At 42.6% G+C, this 25,902-nt stretch overlaps 1 protein-coding gene across 2 annotated transcripts in view; it reads right to left on the bottom strand.

Annotated features, from left to right (window-relative positions):
• The window catches only part of FXR1 (FMR1 autosomal homolog 1), a 32,505-nt gene extending 8,671 nt beyond the window's left edge, over positions 1-23,834 (bottom strand). For both annotated transcript variants that reach the window (XM_058811935.1, XM_058811934.1), the window contains exons 1-11: positions 23,653-23,834; positions 14,329-14,381; positions 10,191-10,284; positions 9,911-9,982; positions 7,598-7,746; positions 7,065-7,158; positions 5,497-5,613; positions 5,226-5,396; positions 1,981-2,059; positions 736-845; positions 11-97 (exon numbers count right to left, since the gene is read on the bottom strand). In XM_058811935.1, coding sequence (XP_058667918.1) covers positions 11-97; positions 736-845; positions 1,981-2,059; positions 5,226-5,396; positions 5,497-5,613; positions 7,065-7,158; positions 7,598-7,746; positions 9,911-9,982; positions 10,191-10,284; positions 14,329-14,381; positions 23,653-23,703 — 1,077 coding nt within the window. In that variant the 5' untranslated portion in view covers positions 23,704-23,834. The remainder of the gene's footprint in view (positions 1-10; positions 98-735; positions 846-1,980; positions 2,060-5,225; positions 5,397-5,496; positions 5,614-7,064; positions 7,159-7,597; positions 7,747-9,910; positions 9,983-10,190; positions 10,285-14,328; positions 14,382-23,652) is intronic.
• Between the last annotated feature and the right edge of the window lie 2,068 nt (positions 23,835-25,902).

The following is a 25,902-nucleotide window of genomic DNA, read 5'->3' on the forward strand; positions in this document are numbered from 1 at the left end:
ACTCACTCACCTTTAGATATGCGATGTGATATTCCAACAGAACTTGGACATTCCCAATGCTTTCTTTAGTACCAACAAATACAAATGGTACCATTCCCTACAGGAACAAAGCATCAAAGCTTTTTATCAGGGAGAACATTATCAATGAAATCACTGAAATAATTTCTGCTTAAATTATATAAAGAAATCTGTTTTAAATTACCAAAGTGAGCTAAACAAAGGCAACAACTGAGCCTTTGGTTGCAAAGACATCTAGAAATAGCTCAGGCTGGGGTGACAGCAATGGCTTCAGACTGTCAAACTTTCCCAAGAACCTGTTCTGGAGCTGAGGTAACCTCACATCCCATGTTCATATTCATGCAACACATGCTGGTGTGTTTGGCACAACAGGGGTATAGACACATCCAGTTTGCCAAGAAGATGGTTCATTAAACTGACTTTATAAGACCAAGCACCTTTACAACCTTTTCCCTTTTGTTCTTGTCTATTTAAAGTATGTGACACTTTTAACACTAGCAATCCCAAATTAGCCATATAGCCCAAGTACATGTAGGAGAAAGAGCAAAAAAACCCACAACCTCTTACTTCAGCAGCAAAAACCTTCCTTGAATTACTTTATATACAATCTACTACAAGATGCCAGTTTAGAACTAATGCTCTCTATATCCACAGGTTTTGAATAAAACTGGGTTTGAAAATAAACCTAGTCACAGCAGGAAAGAATGAAGTACTTACATCTTCACGGGGCAGCTTATTTTCATTGTCTCCTTCAATTCTCACCCTGACGACTCCAGACTTGTCTACGATCTCCTGAATCACTTTTCCATTTTTTCCAATAACTTTTCCTTCAGAGGGCAAGAATAGTTAATTTTGCACTCATAGTCAAAGTATTTTAACATGTTTATTGGTATTTTATACATAAAATCCCCAAAGAATATCCCACGCTATGTCAGAAAAACAGGTGAAAACTTTTAAAATTAAACTCTCCCTATATGCAGAACGACAAGCAGTGATGAAGATCACCACTGCACACAGGCTTCCAATAGAACCAAACCAAGAGTAAAATGGCACAAGAGTTTCTGGTCAAGTTCTAAAACCTTGAAAGTCTAAGTTACAAGAGTTTGCACATGAATTATTTAAATGACATTATTTATAATTTGCAGGCTCCAAGCCCCAAACCACAGCAGGTTCAAGCCTGGGTTTTAACTTCTCCTCTGGATAATCCAAGCTGTTCAATCAGGTACAACACCTCCAACTTTAACACTGCCTCCATGCCCACACTGCCCACAAGCTGGGCATGGAGAGCAGGGAGCTGCCAGACTTGAGTAAAAAGGAGGAGGGAAGAGGAAAAAAGTTCCCTGTGAAGACCAGACTAGGGGAAGATGTTTGTGACTTCAAGTGGAACACAATTAACCTCACACCTTCAGGTGGTTTTCAGTACAGAACCTACCAGACTCTGTTACACCCTCATAAAGCTGCAACATGGAAAAATGTCTATTTTGAGACTGAAGCTGAGACCTATCAGCACTGCTGATTTATACAGGAGCTCACCAGCATCCAACCACCACCTGAGAAAAACCCCAACCCAGGAGGGAGCAGTACAGAGAACTGTCTTGTGTCATTCTTGCAACTCAGCTGAGTATTCCCAGATTGAACTTTGGAACTTAGCTTCAGCACTTTTAAGAAGCCAATTTAGTAGAGTGTGTTTTTTCACTAGAATCTGAACTTCAAATATTACCATTAAATAAGGTGGTACAAGTCTGTAATCAAGTCAGTTTAAGTACTAAAACCCTGAGAAAGTATTATGCAGCATAAATATATCCAATTTCATAATAATTCATATACATACAGTTTTAAAAGATTAATCACTTTCTACTTAAATGGAGAAATCAAATATTGTACTGGCACCTCAATCCTCTCTGCCAAGTTATGATTAGGCTCCCTTTTCCCAACTTTTCAAGTTTCAGCAGTATTACATACCCACAAGATTTCTGGGAACTTGAATAAAATCCTCCACAAATTCCAAGTAACTTCTGGCCTTTTTTACTGCATCAGCAGTCTGGAAATAAATTTAAAACAATGGAATTTATTTGTGAATACAGACTGTTAAGAACAAAACCTTGCAGCAACAGCTGCCAGTCTTCCAAACAAACTTATTTGCAGAAAGAAAAGAATGAAGACATAATTAATCTAGTTTTGAGCTAAATAATAAAGGAATAATTGAGTGAAATGCCCTGAGACAAAATTCAGTAGAAAAGCAAAGCATCAGTAAGGAATAAAACTTTTTTTTTCCATGTTATTTCAAGACATTTTTAGATATCAAAATGGATCCCCCATCCTTGGAAGAGTTCAAAGGCCAGGCTGGATGGGGCTTTGAGCAAACACTGCAAGTGATTTTACAACCAGGGCACTCTCTTTCCAGAATGCTGGTTTCTGGCCACAGCTCATCCACAATGCTTCCCAAGATAGGACAGTGGCTCTGGTTACTGGGGAGAACTCCTGTAAATGCTCTCTGGCAGCTTTATTATTAAATGATGAAAATCATTTAATTGAGAGTTAATTGAGATGCTGAAACAAGAAACAAGGCTTCAAATTAGCAACAGCAGAAGTGTAGAATTAAGGAAAGAATATCAGCATCTAGCCAGAAACAACAGCTTAAGAGCACAATTTCCATTTTACACTAATGCCTCAGCCCTTTCATCTGTCATTTTTAGGCAACATGTGAAATGAGAGTACCACCAGCTCCTGCACCTTTTAATCAAATCAGGAAAATCCTAAAAGATGTATAAACCTCGACTTCTGGCAGAGGTCAAAATGATGGCAAAAGAAACATGGCCAAATGGGATTTCAAGATAATGAAAGCATTGATAAAGCACAAGAAACAGATGAACAGGAAGCCACTGTGAGGAGCAGAGGTTATGCTGCATTTGCAGGGCAACTGCTCAAATGGTACAAACTTAACACACAATGGCCAATTCTTCATCCTCAATGAATTCTGCAAAAAGTTCCTGCCTCAGGTATGTTTATCAATTCTTTCCCCAAAAAAGACAAAGGAATCATGAATGCATTTACAGAAGCAGAGTCAGGACAAGAAAATACACAACTGCCAGAGCTGCAGCTCTCCAAGTGCACCCATAAGGCTCTCTACACTTGTCATGGGCACTCAGGACTTTTACACGAGTACAACCTGTGTAACTCACATCCCAACGTGAGTGAGCACATAAAGCTGACTCAGACAAGGTATTCTCAGTTCCTTGTAGGAGAACATGGATTAAAGACCTCACAGGATTCCAGTCACTAGCAACTACCTTTGCTAACTCTGATTTACAGCCTACACAACCACTGATGCTCTCAGTACTTCACACAGCAGCCCAAACAACCAATACATGTCCATGCTACCGAAGAGTGTAACAGAAAAATTAAATGCAGGATATTCTAAATACAGCATTATCCCTACCAGTGTTAAGAATTGCAAGAATTGACTGCAATTTCATTTTGACAGTAATAAAGGTCTAAGAGGAACTTTTCTACTTCTGACACAGCTCTCCCTCTCTGGGAAGCACAAGCTTCCATAAATAGTCCAAGCTGCACTGTCCAAACAAGTTCACAGGCCTGTAATCTGTACAGGCATCACAATCAGAAGTTCAGGCAACCAGGAAAGGCTCTTGAAACCAAAATGGCCTTGACCAGACAGGAACAAATGCACAAACAGCATGCCATACAGTTTAGATTCCTTCTATCCACAAAGGTTTCCAATAGTCTTTAAAACTTATCTTCACGTTTCTTCCCTCAGATAGCCTGGCCCGGAGCACTGAACTTTTATTTGTATGCAAAACATCAGCCACGGGAAACCTTCAGACCATGACTGCTATGTCAACAACACTGGCTCACTACACCCACACATCTCAGCCTGAAATTGTCTGCCTGTGCATTCAGCCATCAGGGCCTGGCTGGTTGCCCACTGCAGCTGAGAGAGGCAAAAAGAATAGGCAAGTGTAGCCAGATGCTGAAAACCTTATCAAGTGGAATAGTTAAGCTGCCTGGCATTTTTAGAAGCACTTATCACTTCCATGAAGGACAAGGCTGGATGTGCTTAAAGGCATTTTTATTTAGGGGGCATCTGGTATTTATAATCATTGCTGTGACCCTCTGTAAGAGGCTGGTGACAGTCATAACCTTTGCACAAGTTCCAGCATCACATCATTCACATGCAGGAGATCAAAACTGGAATACACTGGACATTCCACTGCATTTAAACTTGTCCCATTCTTCCTCAGGAATTGAGATGCAATTTACTGGCAGTAGTAGATGAAAGAAGGATCTGCTGCCAACCTGATACCCTGGAAGCATTTAAGGTTTCCAAAAAAAAGGACAATTTCAGAGATACTGCAAAGTACAAAAGTTTGACCTCCTCTCCAGAGGATCAACTTCAGCTGAACCTTTGATCACAACCAGGTGCTACTCCTGACATAGATGGAGCAGAATTCAAGACCTCAGATTCCTGAAACAGGAGACAACCACAGATTTTCAGAACTGTTAACATAAAAAACTCAGTCACACCTGTAGAGTTAGGGACAAGGGATAAAAACCCTCAACATATTTTCTGACAGAGCCCTGGTGACAGTGGCATTTTTGTCACTAGCCTCCTGCTTCTTGAATGGATCCTTGTTTTGGCCCAAGGACCAACTATATTTCAAGGCAGTTGTGAGATTCAGAAGAGTAACACAAATGGAATCAACCTGAAGCAAATCATTATTCTGCCAAAGCCAGCATTAAATTGCCAAAATGTAAGAGTTAGAAGCAACAGATAGAGCTTTTAACACACCTGGAGAGGTGAGAGAAGCAGACACCACACAATAAAACACACATGAAGTTGGGGTGGGTGGGAAAGGAGGAGGAGAAGAACCAATAAGGTTCTGAGGGAGAAGAGAAACCCAACTAAACCCAGGATCAAGTAAAATAGCAGGAAATGATACCTTTCTCAGGTTAACCCAGGATATACAGCAAAATTGAGTGATTAGGGCAGAACACACCTTATGGTTGCAACAAAGGCTTGTACTTCAAATAAATGCAGCAGAAGCTGCCACAGAGTCAACACACACAACAACATGCACTAAAAACCTCAGGAGGTGTTTTCTGTTCTTAATTGTGGGTACAGTCCTCACCACTCTAAAAGCAGATACAGAGTGAAATGCTCCAAGGATTCACCCAAAGTTCCCCCTTACCTCTCCATAGATTCTGAAAGTACCGGTGTCCTCCTCAAGCTCAATGGTTGTAACTCCTGGAACCTTTCTGGCCTGTTGGATGTTACTGCCATGCGTTCCAATAGCAAGTCCCATTAAATCTTCTCTGACTACAAACTCCTCATGAAATGCTGCAGCAAGCTGCTTTGTGCACTGAAGGGAAAACAAAGGCAGACTCATCCACGTGCACTCACTGCAATGCACTGCTCTGAGCTCAGTTTCAAGCAACAAGAGCCACAAGCTGTGGCTTTACCTCCAAGTGTTTTGTAGCTTCCTCATTTCTCGACATCAGCATGAGCTTGGTGCGAATGCTGCGCAGGTGCATGTCACTGAGGATGTTCACTCTCTTCACTGTGGCTTCACTGGCAGACTACAGGAGAGAGGGAAGCTAAGTTTTGGCTTTGTAAGCAAATATACATTCTAAGGATAAATCAGGAACCTATTGAAACTAAGTCGTAAACATGATCTCAATTTCCAGAAGTTGCATGAACATTGTTTTTCCTCAAAACAAAGCATGAGAAATTCATCACCACCAACAACTATTGGTTCTCACTCACAGCATGTTTTATATTAAAGACACTGCTGCTGAATTACACAGTAACCTATTGGAATAAGATCCCAATATTACCAGGTAGATTGTGCCTGGGCTCGTCTGACCCTTGCTGTGAGGCCAAAGGCGGCAACTGTGGTATTTCACCCCAGAGACACTTTTGGCTGGCTGGATGTGGCAGCAGGCACTGGAACAAGTCCAGGCAAGGTTAGAAACTCAGTTTACCTCTGGTGGAAAGGCTTCAGGCGATGGGTGAGGAGGAAAAGGAGATGGATTCTGCCGGAGGGTTTATATCCAGAGTTTATTCCATGGTCACAGAGGTCTGAATCTTAGTAACAGCTCCAACACAATCCCGACCGCATGGCCCGAGTGGCTTTTTAAGCTCCGGGGGGAGGGGGAGGGAAGGGACAGGTGAGCCACCAACCAGGTGGGAGGGGCAGGGTCTCAGGGGACAATGACACCCAGATAGGCCAATGACCCCCAGGCCTGAAGAGCATCCTTTGAACTTGACCAACCACATGAGGCCTTGCTGGAATGTTAAGCCTGATTGACAGAACTCACTCAGCAAGGGGGCGAGGGGGAAGGGAGAGGAGTATTGCCACACCTGGGCAGGGACTGGGAAGTAAAACAGGAAATTGCAACACACTGCAACAGTAACCCTTTCCCCTTGAGGGTGCCCAAACAAATCTTTCTACCATATACATACTTGTCATTGTGTGTGTGTGAATAAGAGAGCTAAGGAAATAATCAAGGACAACACAATCCTGCAGAGTGAGGTTAAAGTGAGTAATACTGAGTAAATGGAGTAAGGCAGAAAAACTAAAGCTAGGACAACCCTATGCAGTAAGAAAGCCATCACAGAGGCATCTAAATGAACAATTCCTTAATGGCTACACTGAGCTGGTGCAGTTCTCCGCAGGGAAATGCAGCTGTGGGTCAAACTGCACAGTGTAATACAGGCATGAGGGGAAAGCTACTGCTCCAGAGTGGAGGGAGATGACTGACCTCTGAGCCACCGGCTAAAATCAGTGAAACAGAACTCAGCTGAGAATGACAAACAATGAGACTCAAAGCTCCTCCTAAATTTAGGCTGTATGCATTGGAGGCCTTGCCCCCAAAGATTAAATGCATCTACTTATAATAAATCTCTCACAATTTACATAGCTTGACAAGTTAAACCATTTTCCATATACACACACAGCTGGCTATGTATTTCCTATAAATAATATACTGGGAATTCACAGAACATTTACACAGAAGCAATTACTTACCAGTATTATTAGTTGAGCAGTTTCAGCATGATAAAAAATTCGACATGCTCCAACAGCTTTCTTGAAATCTTTATGTGCATTTTCATTAGCACACCTAAGGAGACACAATGATTGTTATTTCAACAAGCTGCAGCAAAACCAAACACGTAATAAGATGATCAGACCCAAGAACATTCAGTAGTTTACGGCAGGGACTGTTCAGAAACAGGAAAGTTTCCATTCTCCTCCACATGGTTCCAGTTTCCCTGTGGATTCTATGGCACCAAGGTTATCTGGAAAGCCTCAGCAACAGGCCCACTGTGAAGTGAATCACCTGTACAGACACTAAGTCCCCAGCTGAGACCTGGCCTTCTGTCCCACCCCTGGCAGCTCAGCAGGGGTCCCAGTCAGCAGTTTCTAAATGAGCTTGTGCAGCCCTAACCACCCTTAAGACTCCTCATGGCCCTGTCAATCAGCCTCTAAAACAGAAGCCAGGTGGGCTCTTCTCCCCTTTCCACACAGCAAAAGCCTCTTGAGTTGTCAGAGCTACTCACGCATCTCTCAGGTCCTCAGGAACATCCACGGTGCATTTGAAGAAGGTGTTCTTTTTGACAGTTTTGTTCTGGTTCACAGGTCGCAGCCGCTCGTAAGTGACAATTTCATTGTAAGTGGCATCACAAGCAGCGTATTCAATGACGTAAAACTGGGAGAGTTTTTTTAAAATAACAACTTCAGTAAGGAACAACAAAGACATAGTAACATTACCAGCACCAGCAAGGAACCACAAAATATGAATATATACAAAAACCTAAAACAATGAGACATTTCTAAACAAATGAGCCTGGATATATTTCAGCATCCCTGTGCTCCCTCACTGAAATCAGGGCATTGTAATCAGCATAGTCTCAGTCCCCCACAACAGCATCTTGGATTGATTTTTCTCATGCCCATCTCTTTCAAACATTTTCATTAGTTCAGTTCAAGTTCCAAAACCCAAAATGTTTACTGGGGCTTTAATTCTAAAATGTATCAAACAGAGAACACTTCTTCCCAGAAATATCTACTCTGCAACACCAAAACAAACAAGGTGAATCCACTGATTCAATGGGCAAACTACCTGGGAATCATGCAAGACCAATATCAATACAGAAACTCCAGCTTTTTGACACACACTGCCAAATTTAGGAGGGCAAGAGAACTAAGAAGATTTAAGTTACCAATAATCTACTCCTACGCTTCCACCCAACAGATTCAAGTTTAAAGGAGCTTGTGTGCACAGCATCCCTGCAGCCTGGCTCTGTGCTCGGGATGCAGCCTGCTCCTCTCCTCCCTTCCACCTAGCTGCAATTTAGGGGTGCAGCAGTTCATTCACCTCTTCCTCCTTCAAAACTGTTTATCTCAACACAATTTGCTTAATATCCATAAAAAGGATATTAAGCAAAATCACTCTTGTAATGACACACTTTTTTCTAATTACAAGTTTTAAGTATCATCCAAATTATACAAAGCTGCTTTGAAATGTATCAACGTGTCATTATTACCTCAAGTAATAGTAAAGAACAATAAACACTAAAATACAACTAAATTTAAGAGATCTACCACTACATGCTCTAAAAACTTAACTTCTATAGTTAAAGGTAACTCTGGATATCAGAACAATCACAAAGCAACAAATTCTTGGACAGATGGGTTGTTTGTGAATTCAATATTAATTCTACAGAAAAAAATCTCAATATAGAACCGCATTAACGACTGTATAAAGAAGCCAACATGAACTGCGAGGTGCTTTCCAGGAACAATTCCCTAAAATAACTGATTTGACAATCCTACACTGTACACAGAGGGTGAAAAGCTTATTTTGCTTGTAAAAACTAGGAAATTAAAAATCGGAATAAGAAATTGGACATTAAAAATTGGAATAAAAAATTTTACTTCCATGACTTTTTATGAAAATAAGCAGCACAGCAAGCTAACTAATACCAAAATTTCAAATTTCTACGGCATTTAAGAAAAGCCTATTAGCTACAAATGACAAACTATCATTCAAACCAGTTTGCCTCCTTTTATCTTGATTTCTTAATGAGCTGTTTATTCACATGGGTCAATACACAGATTGTTCCTCTGGTAGGTCTTTACTACCACCTTGCCCTTACAGAGCTCAACAAAATTGGTATTTGTTGACAGTTTTAAACAATACTAGAAACTGGACAACTATTTTTTTTTAATACTGTTTCCTTTGTTTTTAGGAATCTGATACAGCAAAGCATCAAAACACAGGACTCTTTCCCCTAGAAGTTAAATTTTCTTGCTGTCATTCCACAAAATAAAGCTTTAATGAGACTGGGTCAAACACTGCCACACCTCTACACACTCAAGTGTCTGAATCTGCAAGTTAATTGGCAGCTGCAAACAACCATTTATTTATGGTAAAATAAAAACTTGACACATGTAAAAACAAAACAAGCAGTCCTTCCACTACACTCAGTAAAAACTTACACACAAAAACCAACCCACAGTAATAGCTTGGCCTAATTTACAGATGACAAACAGCTTTTAACCACAGGTGCTTCACGTCATTTTCAGCACCAAGTTCAATCCACAAAACAGGTTTGTCAGAAATCCTGTCCTTGTGCATGCCTTCAGTCCTTCAAGCAATTAAACTGCAGATAATGGAAGTCACTTGCTCAGCTCAGAGGGCATGACCTCTGCTGTGCAATGCAGCAAAGGCCAATCCAAAATGGTCACAACTTATAAGTCACTTTTGTCATGTTTGTAGTACTTTATTCAGAGCTTTTTCATGACAAAGAACTTCTATTTACTGTATATAACATGTAAGCATGAAATCAGTAAGTTTTAAAATCATTTACCTCTCCTTTCATCATTCGAACTTTTGCCAGCCACCAGCCACAAGGTTCTTGGTCATTTGCCCTAGAGTAAACCTGGAAATGAAAGTAGAAAGAACCACTGAAAGCACATACAAGCATAATTCACTTATGTGCATGTATAATGAAGAAAGAAGCACACAACTTTTCTATGGAGATATGCTCCATTTCAAACCTCTACCTTGGGAATGCCCTTACACCCCTCACCACTGCCTGGAATGGACAATGAGTTCCAGACCAGCCCAACTCATGAGCATTCACTCACCTCCACCTCATCTCCTTCACCAATTTCTTTCTTGATATCAGGGGGTGGTGGTAATCTGACTTCATTGAAGGGCACCTGGCGCTCTGGTTGCCAACTGCAAGTTGAAGAAGCATTACACATTAATTCTCAAATTTTCCTACTGTTTTCTTTAATTTAGTATTCTATTTCATTAAAATTCTTTCTTTCCATATAATGAGGTCTGTTTTCTTATTGCTGGAAAGCAAATCTTGTAAGCAGAGTAGCAACATAATCACGGCAAAGCAAAATTAGTAGCTGGGAAGATATTTATATAAAACAAAATTTTTAAATTAACTGAAAAAATTAACTAATGGATTTTATTACTGAAAGATATTCTATGATGTAGTTAACATTCCTACTGCTCAAGTCATAGAGCTGCTACACAGATTTAAGTTCAACTTTGCAGTCCACCATGGGGTTCATCCATTTCTCCACCTCATATTTAACACTTCAACTGCTTACCCAAGTTTTATGCATTTCAGGAAAGTGTGACTCCCATATCTAACAAACCTTTCCACCTGAAAACTTCCTGATGTTCCCCAGTATCAGATTCAGATCAAAATGTATCTTTATATCTGCTTCTCAATACCGACTATTTCTAGGCATACAAAATTAAGGTTTACTTCCTTATACACCGAGACTATTTGTTTACTATAGTTGGCTGTACAAAAGTATTTTATTTGTAGAAATGTATGTTTCCAGTGCATTTTATGAAGATTACTGGAGCAATCAAATCCACTGTGTTCTCCTGAAATTCTCCTTCTAGTCTGTGAAGGATATGTCACAGAATGCCATCAGCTGTTCCTCACTCTTAATCAGAAATGCAACCAAAGACTCTACTAAGGTTGAAATAAAACCGGGGAAAGACCCTTCCAAAAACCCACATTAGTTTAGAATATCTGAGGGACTTTTAATGGTATCTGTCAAAGCACTGCAACATCCATCCCTTCCGCCCATCTGATTCACATTAAACACCAAGAGAATCAGAACAAACCCTTGTAACAGTCAGGATTACTGCAAGCCATTTGCTTTGCTGACTTTTAATATCCTGCAGAAAGAGCAGCCTGGGTTAGCAGAACAAGGCTGAGCATAAGGAGCAAAGGGCACTTCTGCAACTTCCCAGATGAGAAGATGGATACATTTCCAATTTCCATACATTTCCATGTTTGCTCTGAAACCACAGCTTACACTCAAGTACCTCACTTAATAAAGATGTTATGTATCATATAGTTTTAATCTGGACATTATAATAAACTTTTTCTTTTAATTATAGTTTGAAAAACAACAAAGATGCATGAAGATTATTGCTGAGGTGCTGGAACACATTCAGAGAAGGACAAGGTGAAGAGTCTGGAGCACAGATCTTACGAGGAGTTGCTGAGGGAGCTGGGGGGAACTTGGCCTGGAGAAAAGGACGCTCCGCTCCGAGGGAGCTGAGAAGAAACAGTGTCAAGCTGTCCTAGGGAGGTTTAGACTGATAGTAAAAAATAGAAAAAATTCTTCACTAAAAGGGCGGTTAGACATCAGCATGGGCTGCCCAGGGAAGTGGTGGAATCTCCATTCCCAGAGGTGTTCCAAGGGCACATGGATGTGGCATTTCCATAGTGGTGAACACCGTGGTGCAGGGCCAACAGCTGGACTTGATCTCAGAGGATCAAGTGTCAGCATTTCCAGCCTTGAGGATTCTAGAACATGGATAGCTTTTGTTTAGGTTGGAAGGTATTTCGGCCACAAAATGTTAATTAAATCACATTCTATTTCTGAGAAATGGTGAAGGGGGCTGGAAAAAAAATTCAGTTGCAATTAAAATGTCCTTGTTGCAAATATAACAGTTACTAATCTCATGGTTTGGTTTTTTCCTTCCCCTCCCTGCCAGTGGAGGAAGCACACAGTGGAAAGTGCACAGAAGGCTCCACTCTCAGAATATGAGTCCAAGTTTTGGTGGCAAAACTTTCTAAGTCGAGAATTGGAGCACCTCACTGGTGAAATGCAAACCAAGGTGTTTTAAGAAATTACTTGGGATACAAAGTACCTAAAAAGACAATCAGACAGAATTGATGCCTAAGCTACAGAGCACAAATCACAAGAAAAGGAGGTTCTTGCTTATAACACAGAAGCCTCTCCTGCAATACAGCTGCTTCAAGCTGCAATGAGCCTCCATGAAACTGCACCTCAAGATCCCATTTTCCATCTAACAGTAATAAAAGTTTCCAGGTCCTGAAGCTTCTGCATTCATTCCTTGCCTCCTTACCCTCAGAAAATGTCTCTTAGAAGAGTTAAGGCTACCTGCCCAGAGACTGAGTGTTGCTATGGCCACAAAATCATCACTAGCAGTCTGTGCTGGTACACTTAACTTTGGGAACCTTACAATAGCTGCAGATAAAGATTGGCTAACAATAGCAGAAAATGCAAAGTGACAGCTTAGACTGCCTATTGTGGGGTAGATGTGTGTATTTGTTAGTGATTATCACTATCACAACACTGATGCTCTCAGCACAGGACACTCTTGCCAATTTTGGTTCCACTAAAGCCCTCATGAATTTAACTCTGTAAAAAGCATCCCAATTGATCAGATTTACGTCACAGAACAATCTGACTGTGTACACACTTCCTGATCAGATCTATTTTTAGTCAACAGAACACTCTACATATGCTGCAGCCCATCCTTTTTTGAAACATGGCTGCTGCTGCCAGACTTTCTGTAGAACACATGGATGATATGGATACTAAACACTAGAAATGATTTGCCAACAATCCAACTCCTGCTGTGAGCCCCTGGCACTTCTTTAGCTTATTTAGCTTCTGACATCAAAGCACGTCTTTTAAATGCAAAGAGAAGCAATTACTTTTCTTTAGAAAGTAATATAGATGCTGAAGATGAGACTCATGATTTGTCACATGCTCTTAGACCATGGACAGAATGAAGGATTTTAATTTTTTTTGGTGTTTGTTGGGTTTTGGGGTGAGGATATGAAAACCTAGGAGACAGTAACAGGTTCCATAACCACCTCAGTGTTACTATAAATTATGGTTGCCACCTCATCTTCTAACTGTCTTCATAAAAGAAGGACTAGAAAGCATAGGTCAGAAAGAAACAAACACTGGGTTTTGCAGGTAAACCCCAGGATTACTTATGCTCCCCTCTAAGGATTTCTTTTCACACACACATGTATATACGTACACACACATACACACCTGGGATTATGTCACAGGATTATAAATTCTGTTTATGAAGACACTTCCACACTCCCTAGCATTACCTTCATTACCCAGCAATCTCTCTTCAAGAAAGGCTCAAAGACTAATCTACAGGTTAGGGCTGGCAAAGGTAATAACAATTTTCACATCAAAGGTGACACATTTTATAGGATCTCCACCTAGTAACTGGGAGAGAAACAGGAAAGAGGATGCAGCTCACAGAGTATTTGGAATTAGCACTGAAATCTCCCAGGTAATCCACAGTGTTATCAGTCAGACACTGAACAACAGGTACTCATTTGTACTTTACCAGCCCATGGATTATCCTTGGCTTGCCACTACAAGTTCCCAGCAGCACTGCTGTGCTTATACATTAAATGAAATGAACCTCATGGATAATTCTTTTTCAAGATTTGCTAACAGATTTGCACTCTTTTCCTCTCAAAAACAACAGGTCTTTTGACTGGATATATATGTATATTTATCGTCCTAATAGTTAAAAGAAAAAAAACATCAGGATATTTTTACTTTTCTCTGGTTGAGAATACTGTCAGCATTCCAGACAGCAGACACAGAATTGCTCATTTGTGTACTTTGGTATTCTCCATAATTTCTTGTTTTTCTGTAAGAGAATCAAGCCTGTGCCACTGATTCCTATGTTAATTAAATTTGGTTGTCACACCTATGGGCATCACTAAAGACACCAAAGAATGTACAGGACTGTGTAACTGAAGAACTGAAGTCTGATGCAGATTCAAGAAGGCAGTTCATGGAAGCTGAACACAATAGTGAGCCTGTACTTCTAGAACTGTATCTAATGAAATCTGCTTCATCCTAAAGGCAAAAGAAAAAAAAACAGCAAAAGCTCTAAACTGAAATAACCTAATATTAAAATAATTATTTTTAACAATAAAATACTTACTTGTTTTCAAATGCAACTGTGAGGGAGTCCTCATGAACATCTTTGATAAATCCCTAGAACAAAAATATTTTTGTTACAGGAATGCATGTGAAATCAAAAAGGCAGCAATTTCAATACAGCCTGAACCTGAGCTAAGACTATCACTAACACCAAGGTTCCATTTTCAGAAAGCTCCCAAACACACTCCCACTCTTTGCAGGAGGTTGCTGATATTCTTAGCTGGCTATTCCAAGACATGCAGAGCACAGGGACTGCTCCCATCTGACCAGCTCATTTACAACTGAACTCACTACCAAGAGTTTCTACTCGACCCACAGGTGTGCACAGGTGATTTACAGGAACAGAATGAGAGAGATCCAGGCAAGGACAGTTATTCCAATAGCTGTGCACAGCACTGTGTGCTTCGCTGCTGTTCCTCCCAACACAAACTGAATCCCAAACAACTGCCCCCCCCAGCAGTCAGTTTGAATCACATTTGGCAGCAGAGGCTGCCACACAGCCAGTTATGGTATCATCTTTCAGGTACTAAATTGGGGACTGGATGAGGCCAAAAGCCTGCTGGACCTCCCAGGAAAACAAAGAGAATACAGTATTTCATGGATTTTTCTGTGCTTACATTTAGGGGGCATTCATTATACCGAAAACTTAAAAACAAAGATCAATCTCACAGAGTTATACCCAAGTATCCATGCAGAAATTAAGCTGCTAAATTTCTTGATTAAGGAGGACAGATATGCTGAAGTAAAAAATTAAAATATAAACCCACTATTCCTGCCTTTGCTCCAGCCTGGTGTTTTCCCAAGCAGAGGTGGTCAAGGAGGACCCTGCAGCTCTAAAGGAGTAAGAAAGCTGCACAGCTATGTCCAGAGAAAGAAGTTCCAGGAAATCTGCTGAATGGATTATATCCATTTAAGAAACTGACAACTGAGGAGGACGAAGAACACGGCAGCTGTGCAAGCACCACTGAGGTATTATGTGTCAGCTCAGGGAAAGATAAATTTTGACACAGTCGATCCCTCCATGTCATGACAGACAGTAAAGGAGCCCACTCTGACAGCTGCCTGCAAAGGGCCTACAAAAACCAATCTCCGTTTACCTGAGCTCATACTCAGCCAATGCTCTGAAAGAATTTGCTCCAAACCTGCTTTTCTGCTCCCTGAGCTCCCCTCAAACCCATCTGTCAGCAACACAAAAGACTGGTTCTAGCAGAAAGCACCCTGGTAGCCCTCAACAAAGCAGGTCACCAGAAATCACCTTGTTGAACCACCTAGTGTGCTCCTAATAAAATAAACCCTCTCAGAGGCCATCCTGCCACTGCAAGGGAAGGCAGGCAAATCTCCTCCTTTGAAAGATAAGCAAGTGAAACAGTTGAAAGTAAAATACATCCAGAATCAGGGACTTGCAGTTTCAAGGAAACTGGATGGGAGTATAAAGTAATATCGATTTAAAGATGCAAAGAGCATATAAAATCTTACTGCCTAAAGCATGTGTAAGCCAGCAAGAGAGATAAAGCAGAACTTCTACCAAATTTATGCTACCAGCAGTTCCCTTCAAATGTACCCCACCCAGCACAGGGACAAATGAACATGGCACACAGTGCAGGAAATAGCAGTTTCTCTACTACAATTTATCCAAATTCTACACAGGAACAAAACACTGAAGTCATAGCACTTAGAACCAGCTTCATGCAGTCCAGCTTTCTGCTACATGACAACTTATCAACAGACAGGAGTATTTACAGGGAGAGATGAACTCCCTACTAGAGACAGCCATTTATCTGCATTCCCAGAGTCTGTGATCCAATACCAGTCTCTGCCTCCTTATGCTACTTTATTTCATAGATGAACCTGGTCTTCTATTCCTGTTGTGCTCTCACAGTACTCAATGTGTTTTTAAGATAAGTCTATGGTAGCTAAAAATTTATTCTGCAGAACTAAATTCAGTTCTTTCCTTTGCTGAAAGAAAGAACTGAAGTTCTTCAGAATCAAGAGAGATTCCAATTCAGGTATCCTAAAACATTTGATTAACATTCAGAACTCAATGCTCTGTAGAGTTAAGAAAGTCATGAATCCACTGACTAGAATTTCATTAATAGAACAAAAGAAGAACAAAAAAGGAATCCAACTGCACTGCCTTTTGAGGATTTAAGACAATTAGCCCATGAGCAGGTGAAGTGAGGGTTTCTGTGCAAGGTACAGTTAGTTTAACAGTCACAACCAATTGTCAAGCTCAGGCCCACTGAAGAATGCCAAAGCTGAAGTGGAGCAGTACTGCAGAGCTACAGCTCTCAGCAGACCAACAGCTGACACTGCACAGACATCAGCTGCACAGGGACAATTTTTAATAAAATCCAAAGTACAAATTCCAACAAAGAGCCTGTACATTTTACAACACCATGTGGGTTTCAGGAACTCCTTCATGGAAGGAAGTCTTTCAGTTCAAAGTGTGCACACTGCAGTTCCCTCCCACAGCAGAATGTGATGCAGACTCGCTGCTGGCAGACACGTAGGCAGCAACTGCCTCGGAATCACCTGCACAGCTTTCTCTCCTGCTATTCCCAAACTTTCACTCCCTACTATAATCAAGCACAATACCTATCCAGTATGCACTTTGGGTCACAAAGGCACATATGTAAAATATCAAATGAAATTATGTTAGTATTAAATAATTTTATTGTTGTGAGGCCCGAAAAAAATTCCAATTAGAGTCTCACTGTATACATTTACTTCTGATTATTATCAATTTCTCTACAGCTGTGGGATGAGATCACATTTACAGCAACTGAAGTACAGCAGTCTATGAGGTATTATGGACTGTACGGTCCATTTGTAATAAAACCAGAAATAATGAGAATTCAGTATGGCTTTCAAATAGTTTTCTAAGAAATCATTTCATTACCATCAAGAAGGATGTCAAAAGTACCATTAGAACATTTTCTAAAAGCAAAACTTCCCGAGCACAGCTCTGGTATGGCATTCAACCCTGCCTATACATATCATCAGCTGTCACTTACAACTTCCAGATAAAACAGAAAGAGATTTCATGCATGTCAGGATGAGATTTAGTGTAGCTTTTAAAGAAGTCTTCATAGTGCCTATGATAATTAAATTTAAAAATAAAGGTTTTACAACAAAACTTGCGGCATTAGGGTATTTTGGTATGTCACAATTCAAAAAGGACTTTATAGTAAATGCTATAAATTCAAAAGGATTTTTCCAGAGGAGGCATGATGAACATAAACCAGAAAACTAAATAGCCTGGTTTTCAATTAGGGAGTTTTGAAGGAGCTCTTTGTGAGGTAACCTATATAAATAGATTTGCACTAGTCATGCCTGATACTGTGTCAAAAACATTCTCTACTAAATTAAGTAATGATCCATCACCTTAACTTTTGCTCTCATGAACAATGTACCCTGCTACTGAAATTTAATTTAGAAGTGTTGCCTAAGACACATAATGCCAGTTTCTAAGTTTGAAGAGTTTTAAGTTCCCAACATATCACTGCATGTACCTTGGGTGACAAGGCAGAGCTAACAGGAGACCACCAAACACATCATCAATAAACACAGTGGCATCAAAAAGAGTGAGGAATTGCAGTATCAGCAAGTGAGCTTACACATAACCTTTATGTGTGTTTTATACCACACACAAATCACAGAGGGCAAGAGGGGAAGCAAAATTGTCATGACTTCATCTTGCCTGAGCCTGATTCAGGCAGAGCAGAGCCGAGTGTCAGTCACTCACTGAGGATCCCGGGCAGGCCATGTATGCCCTGGCTGGAGCAGCCCTGCCCTGTACTGTACTACAGCCTATTCCTGTCCTGTGCTGCACGGGGCTCAGACCTGGCTCTGCCACTCGCTCGGCTCCAGCACCTGCACAGGGGATCCAGCCTGGGGCTGGGCAGGGGCTGCAGGGTGAACGACGGGGCGGGAAACTCTCAACCGATCATCTGCACCAAAATCACTGCAGCTGAGACCTCCTCATTTCATAACAGACACCCACACACACTCTCTCCCTTTTACCTGCGTTTTGCTCATGGATTTAGGATTAGGATCTGCTGATAACATAAACGGATCAAGACTTACTGAAGTGTCCTTACAGTGAACTGTATGTCTGTGTGTATATGCACACACACTTTTTAAAATCCAATTCCAGGCAAAGTCACAAAATCTGGAAAACAGGTAGACGCAATCCAAGTTCCCTCCATATCCTACTTTCAGTAAGTTTATCTGACTTCCAAGTAGGGTGATCCAAGGTAAAAATGAGGCGCTGCAAACTTTGTTTCCAGGGACAGCCACTGTGTTGGCCTTTGGGTCACACATACCTGCACACCAAAACTGCATTAATATCACCTTACCCACTGCTGAGCCAACTCCTAACAGCAAACACTTCGGCATCTGGTACCACAAACTGCTCCTGAAGCACTGACAGAAAGGTCAAGCAGCCCATATCCAATTACCAAGCCTTTCACTCCTTTTCAGATGCTAGAACCCTTGGTATTTCTAACTAACACTGAAACACAACTGCTTCATGTAACAAACACATGAAATAATTATTGCTAAAGATGTCTCTCATGCTGAGCCCCCGCCCCCCCAAAAAAAGAAAGAAGATAAAGCAAACAAAAGAAACTTGTAAATACACACACCACTTGACAAGAAAGACTGAACTTGGTATTACTTTCATTATAAGTGATCAGCTGCACCTGTTTATACAAGGAACTGATAGAAGCAAGCAGCTGTGGCTCACTGCAAAACACAAACACTAAAGCAGGTATCAGGAAAGAGAAGCATCCTGAACTATCACATCAGTTTTAGCAAGCACAGTTTAATTTATGACATTACTGTTTATTTCCATCCACAATCACAATTACATGTAAATTCAAGGGTTGTTCTGACAGTTGTACAAGAGCCTCAGCACTGAGTTAGTCTCAATGACTCATTTCTTACACTGGGTTCTTCATATGCATCCTCCAAAAGGGCAAAACTTCTGGAAGACACCCTCCACTGACCAGGTACCTCAAAAATCAATAACCACTCCCTCTGGCTTCTCCCTCCCATCAGCCTAAAAGGCTCAAGCAAACAGCTCACCAACAGCTACTTCTTGCAGGACTTCACAACCTTCAACTCATCAGGAACAACTTTAGAATGTCTAAAATTCCCCACCCATACAGATGTAGGGCTAGATGTAATAAAAAAATGCTGACAATCACAACACAGTTAAGATCTTTAAAGAAAAAAAAACAAAGGTCATTCCAGTTAGTTTCCTGGAGTAGTAATTGGGTATGAACAGTGTGTAAGCTACACTCCTAATGACAATTTCCTACTTTAATAACCATCAAGCTGAAAACCACTCAAAGCAACTCAAGTTGTTTCCAAAGCCACTAATTAAAAATTTTAAGAAAAATTTTAAAAATAATTGTATTTTCATTGGTGCATAAACCTTCACTCCCACAGAGTTGCTCATCAAGCTTTGGCTCTACAAGTGAAGAAATGGTGTGTACTTGTCATTCATCATTTTTTCCCCTCAGTAATATTTTGGCTTGTGCCTGCCTTGAGGCCAATGCCAACTCCTGCTACCAGCATTTTGCTTAGCCCTGTGAGCAGAACAACTGCACCTCTTGAAAGAGGAACAGAACAAGGAAACACTCCAGAACCTGCAAATTAAGGGCTGAGCTCCATTTTAATATACAGGGTTTTTTCACCATTGCATAAACAGCAAAGAACACAAGGGCCTGCAGCACACCAGAGCCCATTTTCCAGCACAGCCAAAGCCCTACAAGGAAGAACACAATGGATCTTCAGAGTTCTTCAAATGCCACTGAAAGGCTCAGTCAGGGGAATTGATCTGGCATTCAATTTATGCACCTTGGTCTTACTGTAAGGCCCAATCTATTTCAGGGAAGCTGCCATGGGAAATCATGAATAATGTGCATCAGCAGGGCTCTCAATCTGCATACAAGTGAGCACATACAAGTGAGCTGATGGAGATACTGAGTGAAACCGAAGGGTTTGTCTTGTTCTTCCAGGACCCTCCACAACTGCCAGGTGCAGAGGAAATGGCACAATGGAAATATGGAAATTCCTCTATGAATGTCAGAAATGTTTTTTTCTACTGTGAGAGTGACTAAGCAGAAGCACAGGCTGTTTGGGAGGCTGTGGAGTTTCCACCCTCAGAGATACTCAAAAGCCATCTGGACATGGGCACCTGGCTCTAGGCAGCCCCACCTGAGCCAGGTGTGGAGCAGGTGAACCCCCAGAGTCTCTGCCAGCCTCAGGCACCTGGGATTCTGTCAATGACTTCATCATCTGAATGACAGTGAACCCTCATCCTGAAAACACTGCAGGCAGGCCAAGACAAGGCTGAGAGCACACAGCTTTCACTCTCTTCGACACATTCAGAAACCAAAGAAATCCACGTATTTTTTACCATCCCATATATTAAAAAAAGTCTATTCTAATGTCCCAAAGACAAAAACCTTCCTGCCACCTAGTCCTCACCTAGAAAGCTTTAACTTTTCTACTCTCAGGCAGCCCTCACAGCACACTTAATATATGCAAACCCATAACCAGTGGTCTTCAGCAAGCCTGTCTGTTCTCCCCTGTTCCACAGCACAACCCTCCCCATTTTTCAGAAGCCCACAACCATTTCAAGTCCCATCAGTGCCATCTCTTCTCCAAAGACAATGCGTGCTCAAAATTATGATCTATGCAAAGTGTCCTCAGCTGCAGGAAGTGGCTAAACACTGGCTCTGCTGTGTAATGGTTGAGAACCTTGCATAAAATATACAGTAAATGCTGTCCTGTTCTCCAGATTATATTACTTCTTTAAAGCAAATGGGAAAAAAAAGAAACCACAAATTAGTTTGGTGACTCAGGTACACAAGTTTAAAATTAGATTATAATATGCTCTTATAATTTTTTTAAATTACCTTGGGATTTACCATAACTGCTCACTGCTACAGGAAAACTCAAAATGCTTTTCATGATGCAAGAGTTGTAATAGAGAATATTAATTTTCCATACTAATTTATTGCAACCACAGTGTATATATATATCATGTATGGTCTTCCTGCACTTAGGAAGAATTCTTTGTTAAAACTGAAGAGGAACTAAAGAAACTTTACAATAAAGAGTTTCATTTACCATGGTCATACCTCTAGAAAGCCCACTAGAATACTCCAACACATTGAACCACTACATTTGTTCTACTGCAGTTAAGTTGCAGATCATAGTAACAACTCCTGGAAAGAAAATCTCTCATGCTTCTGTTTACATAATTATTTTGGTTTTTCTCTCTGTTGACATAGCAGGATCTTTCTGATCTCATTTACCTGGGGTTATGCTCTGCTAATTAATCCAAATTCAGACTCTTCTAAAGGCAAACCTCAAATCTTACTCCCTCTTAGAAATTCTGCTTTTTCTCTTCTGAAAACTTTTGTCACCTTAAATGGAGTGTCACACAGGTTAGAAAAGATGAGCCTCTTGTCATTATCTTGCAATGATCAATGCTACTGGTGCCCAAAACAGGACATTTCCTAAAAGAGACTGACACACCTCTTTGCTTTAGGTCACTTTAAACAGCAAGTGACCTAGGAGTGTTACCTAGTTCCAAAATAAATGCAAAACCTCTGCCTTCCTCAAGAGTAAGACTCACAAAATGGAGTCACTGACACACACACTTCACTGCATTTAGCTCACAAGAATAATCTTTGAAGTTGTGTTTGTTTGAATGATTTGGTTTGGGTCCTTATTTAAGGGGGTTGTGTGGTTTTTTTCCCCTCCACATTAACAGTGGATTACTCCGAGTTGGGGCTTTGATCATTGGGCATCCAATCATTCTAACCTGCCTTCATCCACCTCTTCATCACTGGACATAATCCCCACTTCAATGATCTCAAAGCCATTATGCCATTGTTAATTAAAACTTTTGCCTTTTTAAGTCACTGTTCACAGGGCTAAAACACATGATGGTGCTAATCCAAGGCTGATAATTCTCACTGATTTAGGAGATGTCATCCCTGCAGATTTTAAATCAGGCTCATTGTACCAAATTCTGTGCAGACAGATCCCTTCAGTCCAAAAATTCATCACACCTCATACTCCCATGTGTCTGACATTCCCCTAAAGCAGAAGAGCAACTGATTCATCATTTGGAAAGTTGTCCAAGATCACAAGGTATAAAATGGAAAGCTAAGAAAAGTGTTTCCAAATTCTGGGTTTCTTAATGCTCAGGGGGAAAGAAAATCAATTCTATTTAGGAGCATCCTGTTCTGGACGCAAATGATTCTGATGTGGGTTGCTGTGTGATACTTCAGGTTCAACAAAAAAATTATCCACTGCATAAAATTTATTATCTACTCCTTTTGGTAGAAATTTCAGAGAGTTCCCTACTAGGGATGCAGTTCATCCCCCAGCATTCTTTCCTCATAAGGGTATCTCCCATCTGTCTTGGCCAGCTGAAAGACCTAACTCCTGAAGTCAGCTGGTTACAATCCCTTACACCCAAATGCCTCTGCATACTGTACAGTCACCACATGATTGCCAAGCCAAATCCACAGCTGCACACAGGCAATTCTGAGGGGGGAGGCGGCATGGAAAGGGCCAGCCCCACACCAAGGGCAGCACTGCCTGTGCAATGCCACACCGTGCATGTGCTTTGGCACAATAGCTAAACAGAGTCCCGAGATTAAATCCTCCCAGAACACAGCCAGGCTGCGTGCTCACAATACTGGCTGGAATCAGCCCTTCTGGAGAGGAAGACAGGAGCCTACTGCCATAAAAAGAGCTGGGATTCTTAAACATCTGAAGCCAGGCTTAGGGGAAAATGACTGACAGGCAACAGCTGAGAGTATTCTGCATTGATCCTGTATCATCCTGACATTCCAGGGAGGGTGATGGTGAAGGAAGATTTCTGAAGGCATAAACTCGAAATCTTAAAAAAAATTATTTTAAATCTTTTAAAATCATTACCATCACCCCGGTTCACCCCATCCCACCCAAAAGCCCTGCATCTTCCAGCACCAATCCCCCCACACGCCCACCCACCCTTCCCGAAGCGAAGGCTCAGGGAATCCCCGCTCCGCACATCGGCTGCCCCCGGCCCCGGGGCGCTCTGCCTTCCCACCACACGAACCTCCCCTGCGCGCAGCCCTCAGCAGCCTCGTCAGCGCCGCCCCCCCGCCGCCGCCGCCCCGCTCCGCTCCATCCCCGCGGCCCCGGCCCCGCTCCCCCCGCACCTTCCCCGCTCACCGTCCCCTCCCCCGCCGCCCTTCGGCCCCAGCCCCGCCGGGAGCGGAGCCGCCCGCGCCGCCCCCGCCGCCGGTACCTTGTAGAAGGCCCCGTTGGAGCCGCGCACTTCCACCGTCAGCTCCTCCATGTTGGGGCCGCAAAGGACGCCGGGACGAGCTTCTAGAAACTGTCACCGCGGGGGGAGCGCAGCGCGCCCGCCTCCTCCGCCCCCCGCCCGCCGGGCCGCGCCTCCGGCCCCTCCTGCTCCTCCGGGCGGGCTGGCACCGCCGAGCGGAGCGGAGAGAAGCGGAGCGGAGAGAAGCGGAGCGGGGCGGGGCGGAGCGGGGCGGGGCGGAGCGGGGCGGGGCGGGGCGGGGCGGGCCCTGCGGGGAGGGCTCCCCGCCGCCGGCGGAGCGGGGCGGGCCCTGCGGAAAACGCTCCCGGGAAGGACTCCCCGCCGTTACCTCCCCGCCCGCCGGCGCGGGGCTGAGGGGGGAGCGCGGGGCGCGGGTGCGGCCGCGTGAGGAGGGCGGCGGGCGCTGAGTGCGGAGACAATGCGGTGCGGGCACGGTGCGGGGCGGGCCGCGCTGGGCGATGGACGCCGCTCAAAGGCCGCGCCCGAGGAGGCACCTTCGGCTCCCGAGCCGCCGCCCGGGGGGATAAAGATGGTGCCCGGCGCCCAGCGCCCGGAGCGCCGGCCCCGGGGCGGCCGCCCTGCCCCGCCCTGCTCACACCCCGCCGGGGCTGCCCTGCCCTGCCTCCCGTCCCCGTGTGCTGCTGCCGACAGAAACAGTAAAAAATAAAAACTGCCTGGGATGTGCTGGCGCTCACAACACACTGGGGAGCGAATTGTGCTGCGAGGTGGATGCTCACATAAGCTTAGTCACGCAGAGCCTGATGAACGGCCTGTACCTGTGCCAAATCCGTGTGTTTTTGCAATAGCTTTAAATACAGAGCCATTGAATCATTTGGGTTGGAAAAGACCTTTAAGATAATGAAATTCAACCATGAACCCAGCACTAGGATTGTGACCCCTAAACCACATCACCCAGTGCCAGATCCAAATACCTCTTTAACACCTCCAGGGATGGTGAGCATCACCTCCTTGGGCCACTACTCCAATGCCTGACTATCCTAACTGTGACATTTTTTTTTCTGATATCTAATCTGAATCTCTCGTCTCAGCCTAAGGCCGTTTCAATAGCAATGCTTTCAAATGCTGTTTCAGCTGATCTTTCCCATTGGGCATCAGACCCAAATGGCCAGGACTCCATGATGATATTTTACCAATCAGATATTTTCATTTTTAGTTTCTTCATGTTAATCTTGCTTTTCTGCCATGTCTGTCGGATGGGTGAGGATTTTGGACAATAAAGGCCAAAGACTGTTGAGAAATCTGGCTACTGGGTACAGAGGTGCAAATGCTCAAAATAGTCAAAGAATGCATGGCAGTGGCACTTGGGGACATGGTTTGGTGCTGAACAAGGCAGTGCTGGGTTGACGGCTGGACCTGATGATCTTGGAGGTCTTTTTCAAGCTCAGCATTTCTATGGTTCTGTTGTCCTGATGTGCCATAACTGAAGGAAAGATATGAGTTCAACAGTTTATGAATGTTTTTACCCATGCTGTGTGCATGAATATTCCCAGTCTTGAATAATATTCCACATGAATTTTGGCAGGTACCTTTTATTCTAAATTTTGTTTTAACCTTTATAAATTACCCACAATTTATTCTGCTCATGGTGCCAAGACCACACATGGGCAAGAGAGCACTTCTTGAAGAAAGGTACCTCCTTTCCTGCTGGCAGAGTCCGCTCAGTATTTTCCAGGATAAAGGAACCAGATAATATAAAGCAAACAGTTGTGCTACAAAAATTCTAAAGTTTTCATCACTCCAAGATTGCATAGACAGGTTCATTTATTCGGCTTCCAAGACACAGAGACTCAATGTCAGCTGCTAAGAAATGGTGTCTGGGGTTAAAAAAACCAAACCACAAATAAACTGTGCATGAGGTGCTGACCTTAGAAATAAAAAAAACAGGATGTAGATTAAAAAAAATTACTCCAGAACTGTGTGAAGTGCCTGGGTGTCCACATTTGCAGAACTGGGGGGCAGTTATGGGCTTTAGTGATAATGAGGACTGGCTTGAGCAAATGCAATCTGCAACTGAATTTGCCTGATAAAGTTTGTTTTTCTGGAAGTGTGAGGATGATAGTGGTTAAAGGGACAGGGTTGTTTACAGGTTAATTTTGAGGCAGACTGCTGTGCCTGGGTTAAATGCGGGTAGAAAAAGGCTTTAGCTGGTTGAGGGCCATAATAATTTGCAGCACATCAGCCAGATGATGA

This window comes from Ammospiza caudacuta, chromosome 11 (genome assembly GCF_027887145.1).
Source record: "Ammospiza caudacuta isolate bAmmCau1 chromosome 11, bAmmCau1.pri, whole genome shotgun sequence".
In the NCBI taxonomy this organism is placed as follows: Eukaryota; Metazoa; Chordata; class Aves; order Passeriformes; family Passerellidae; genus Ammospiza; species Ammospiza caudacuta.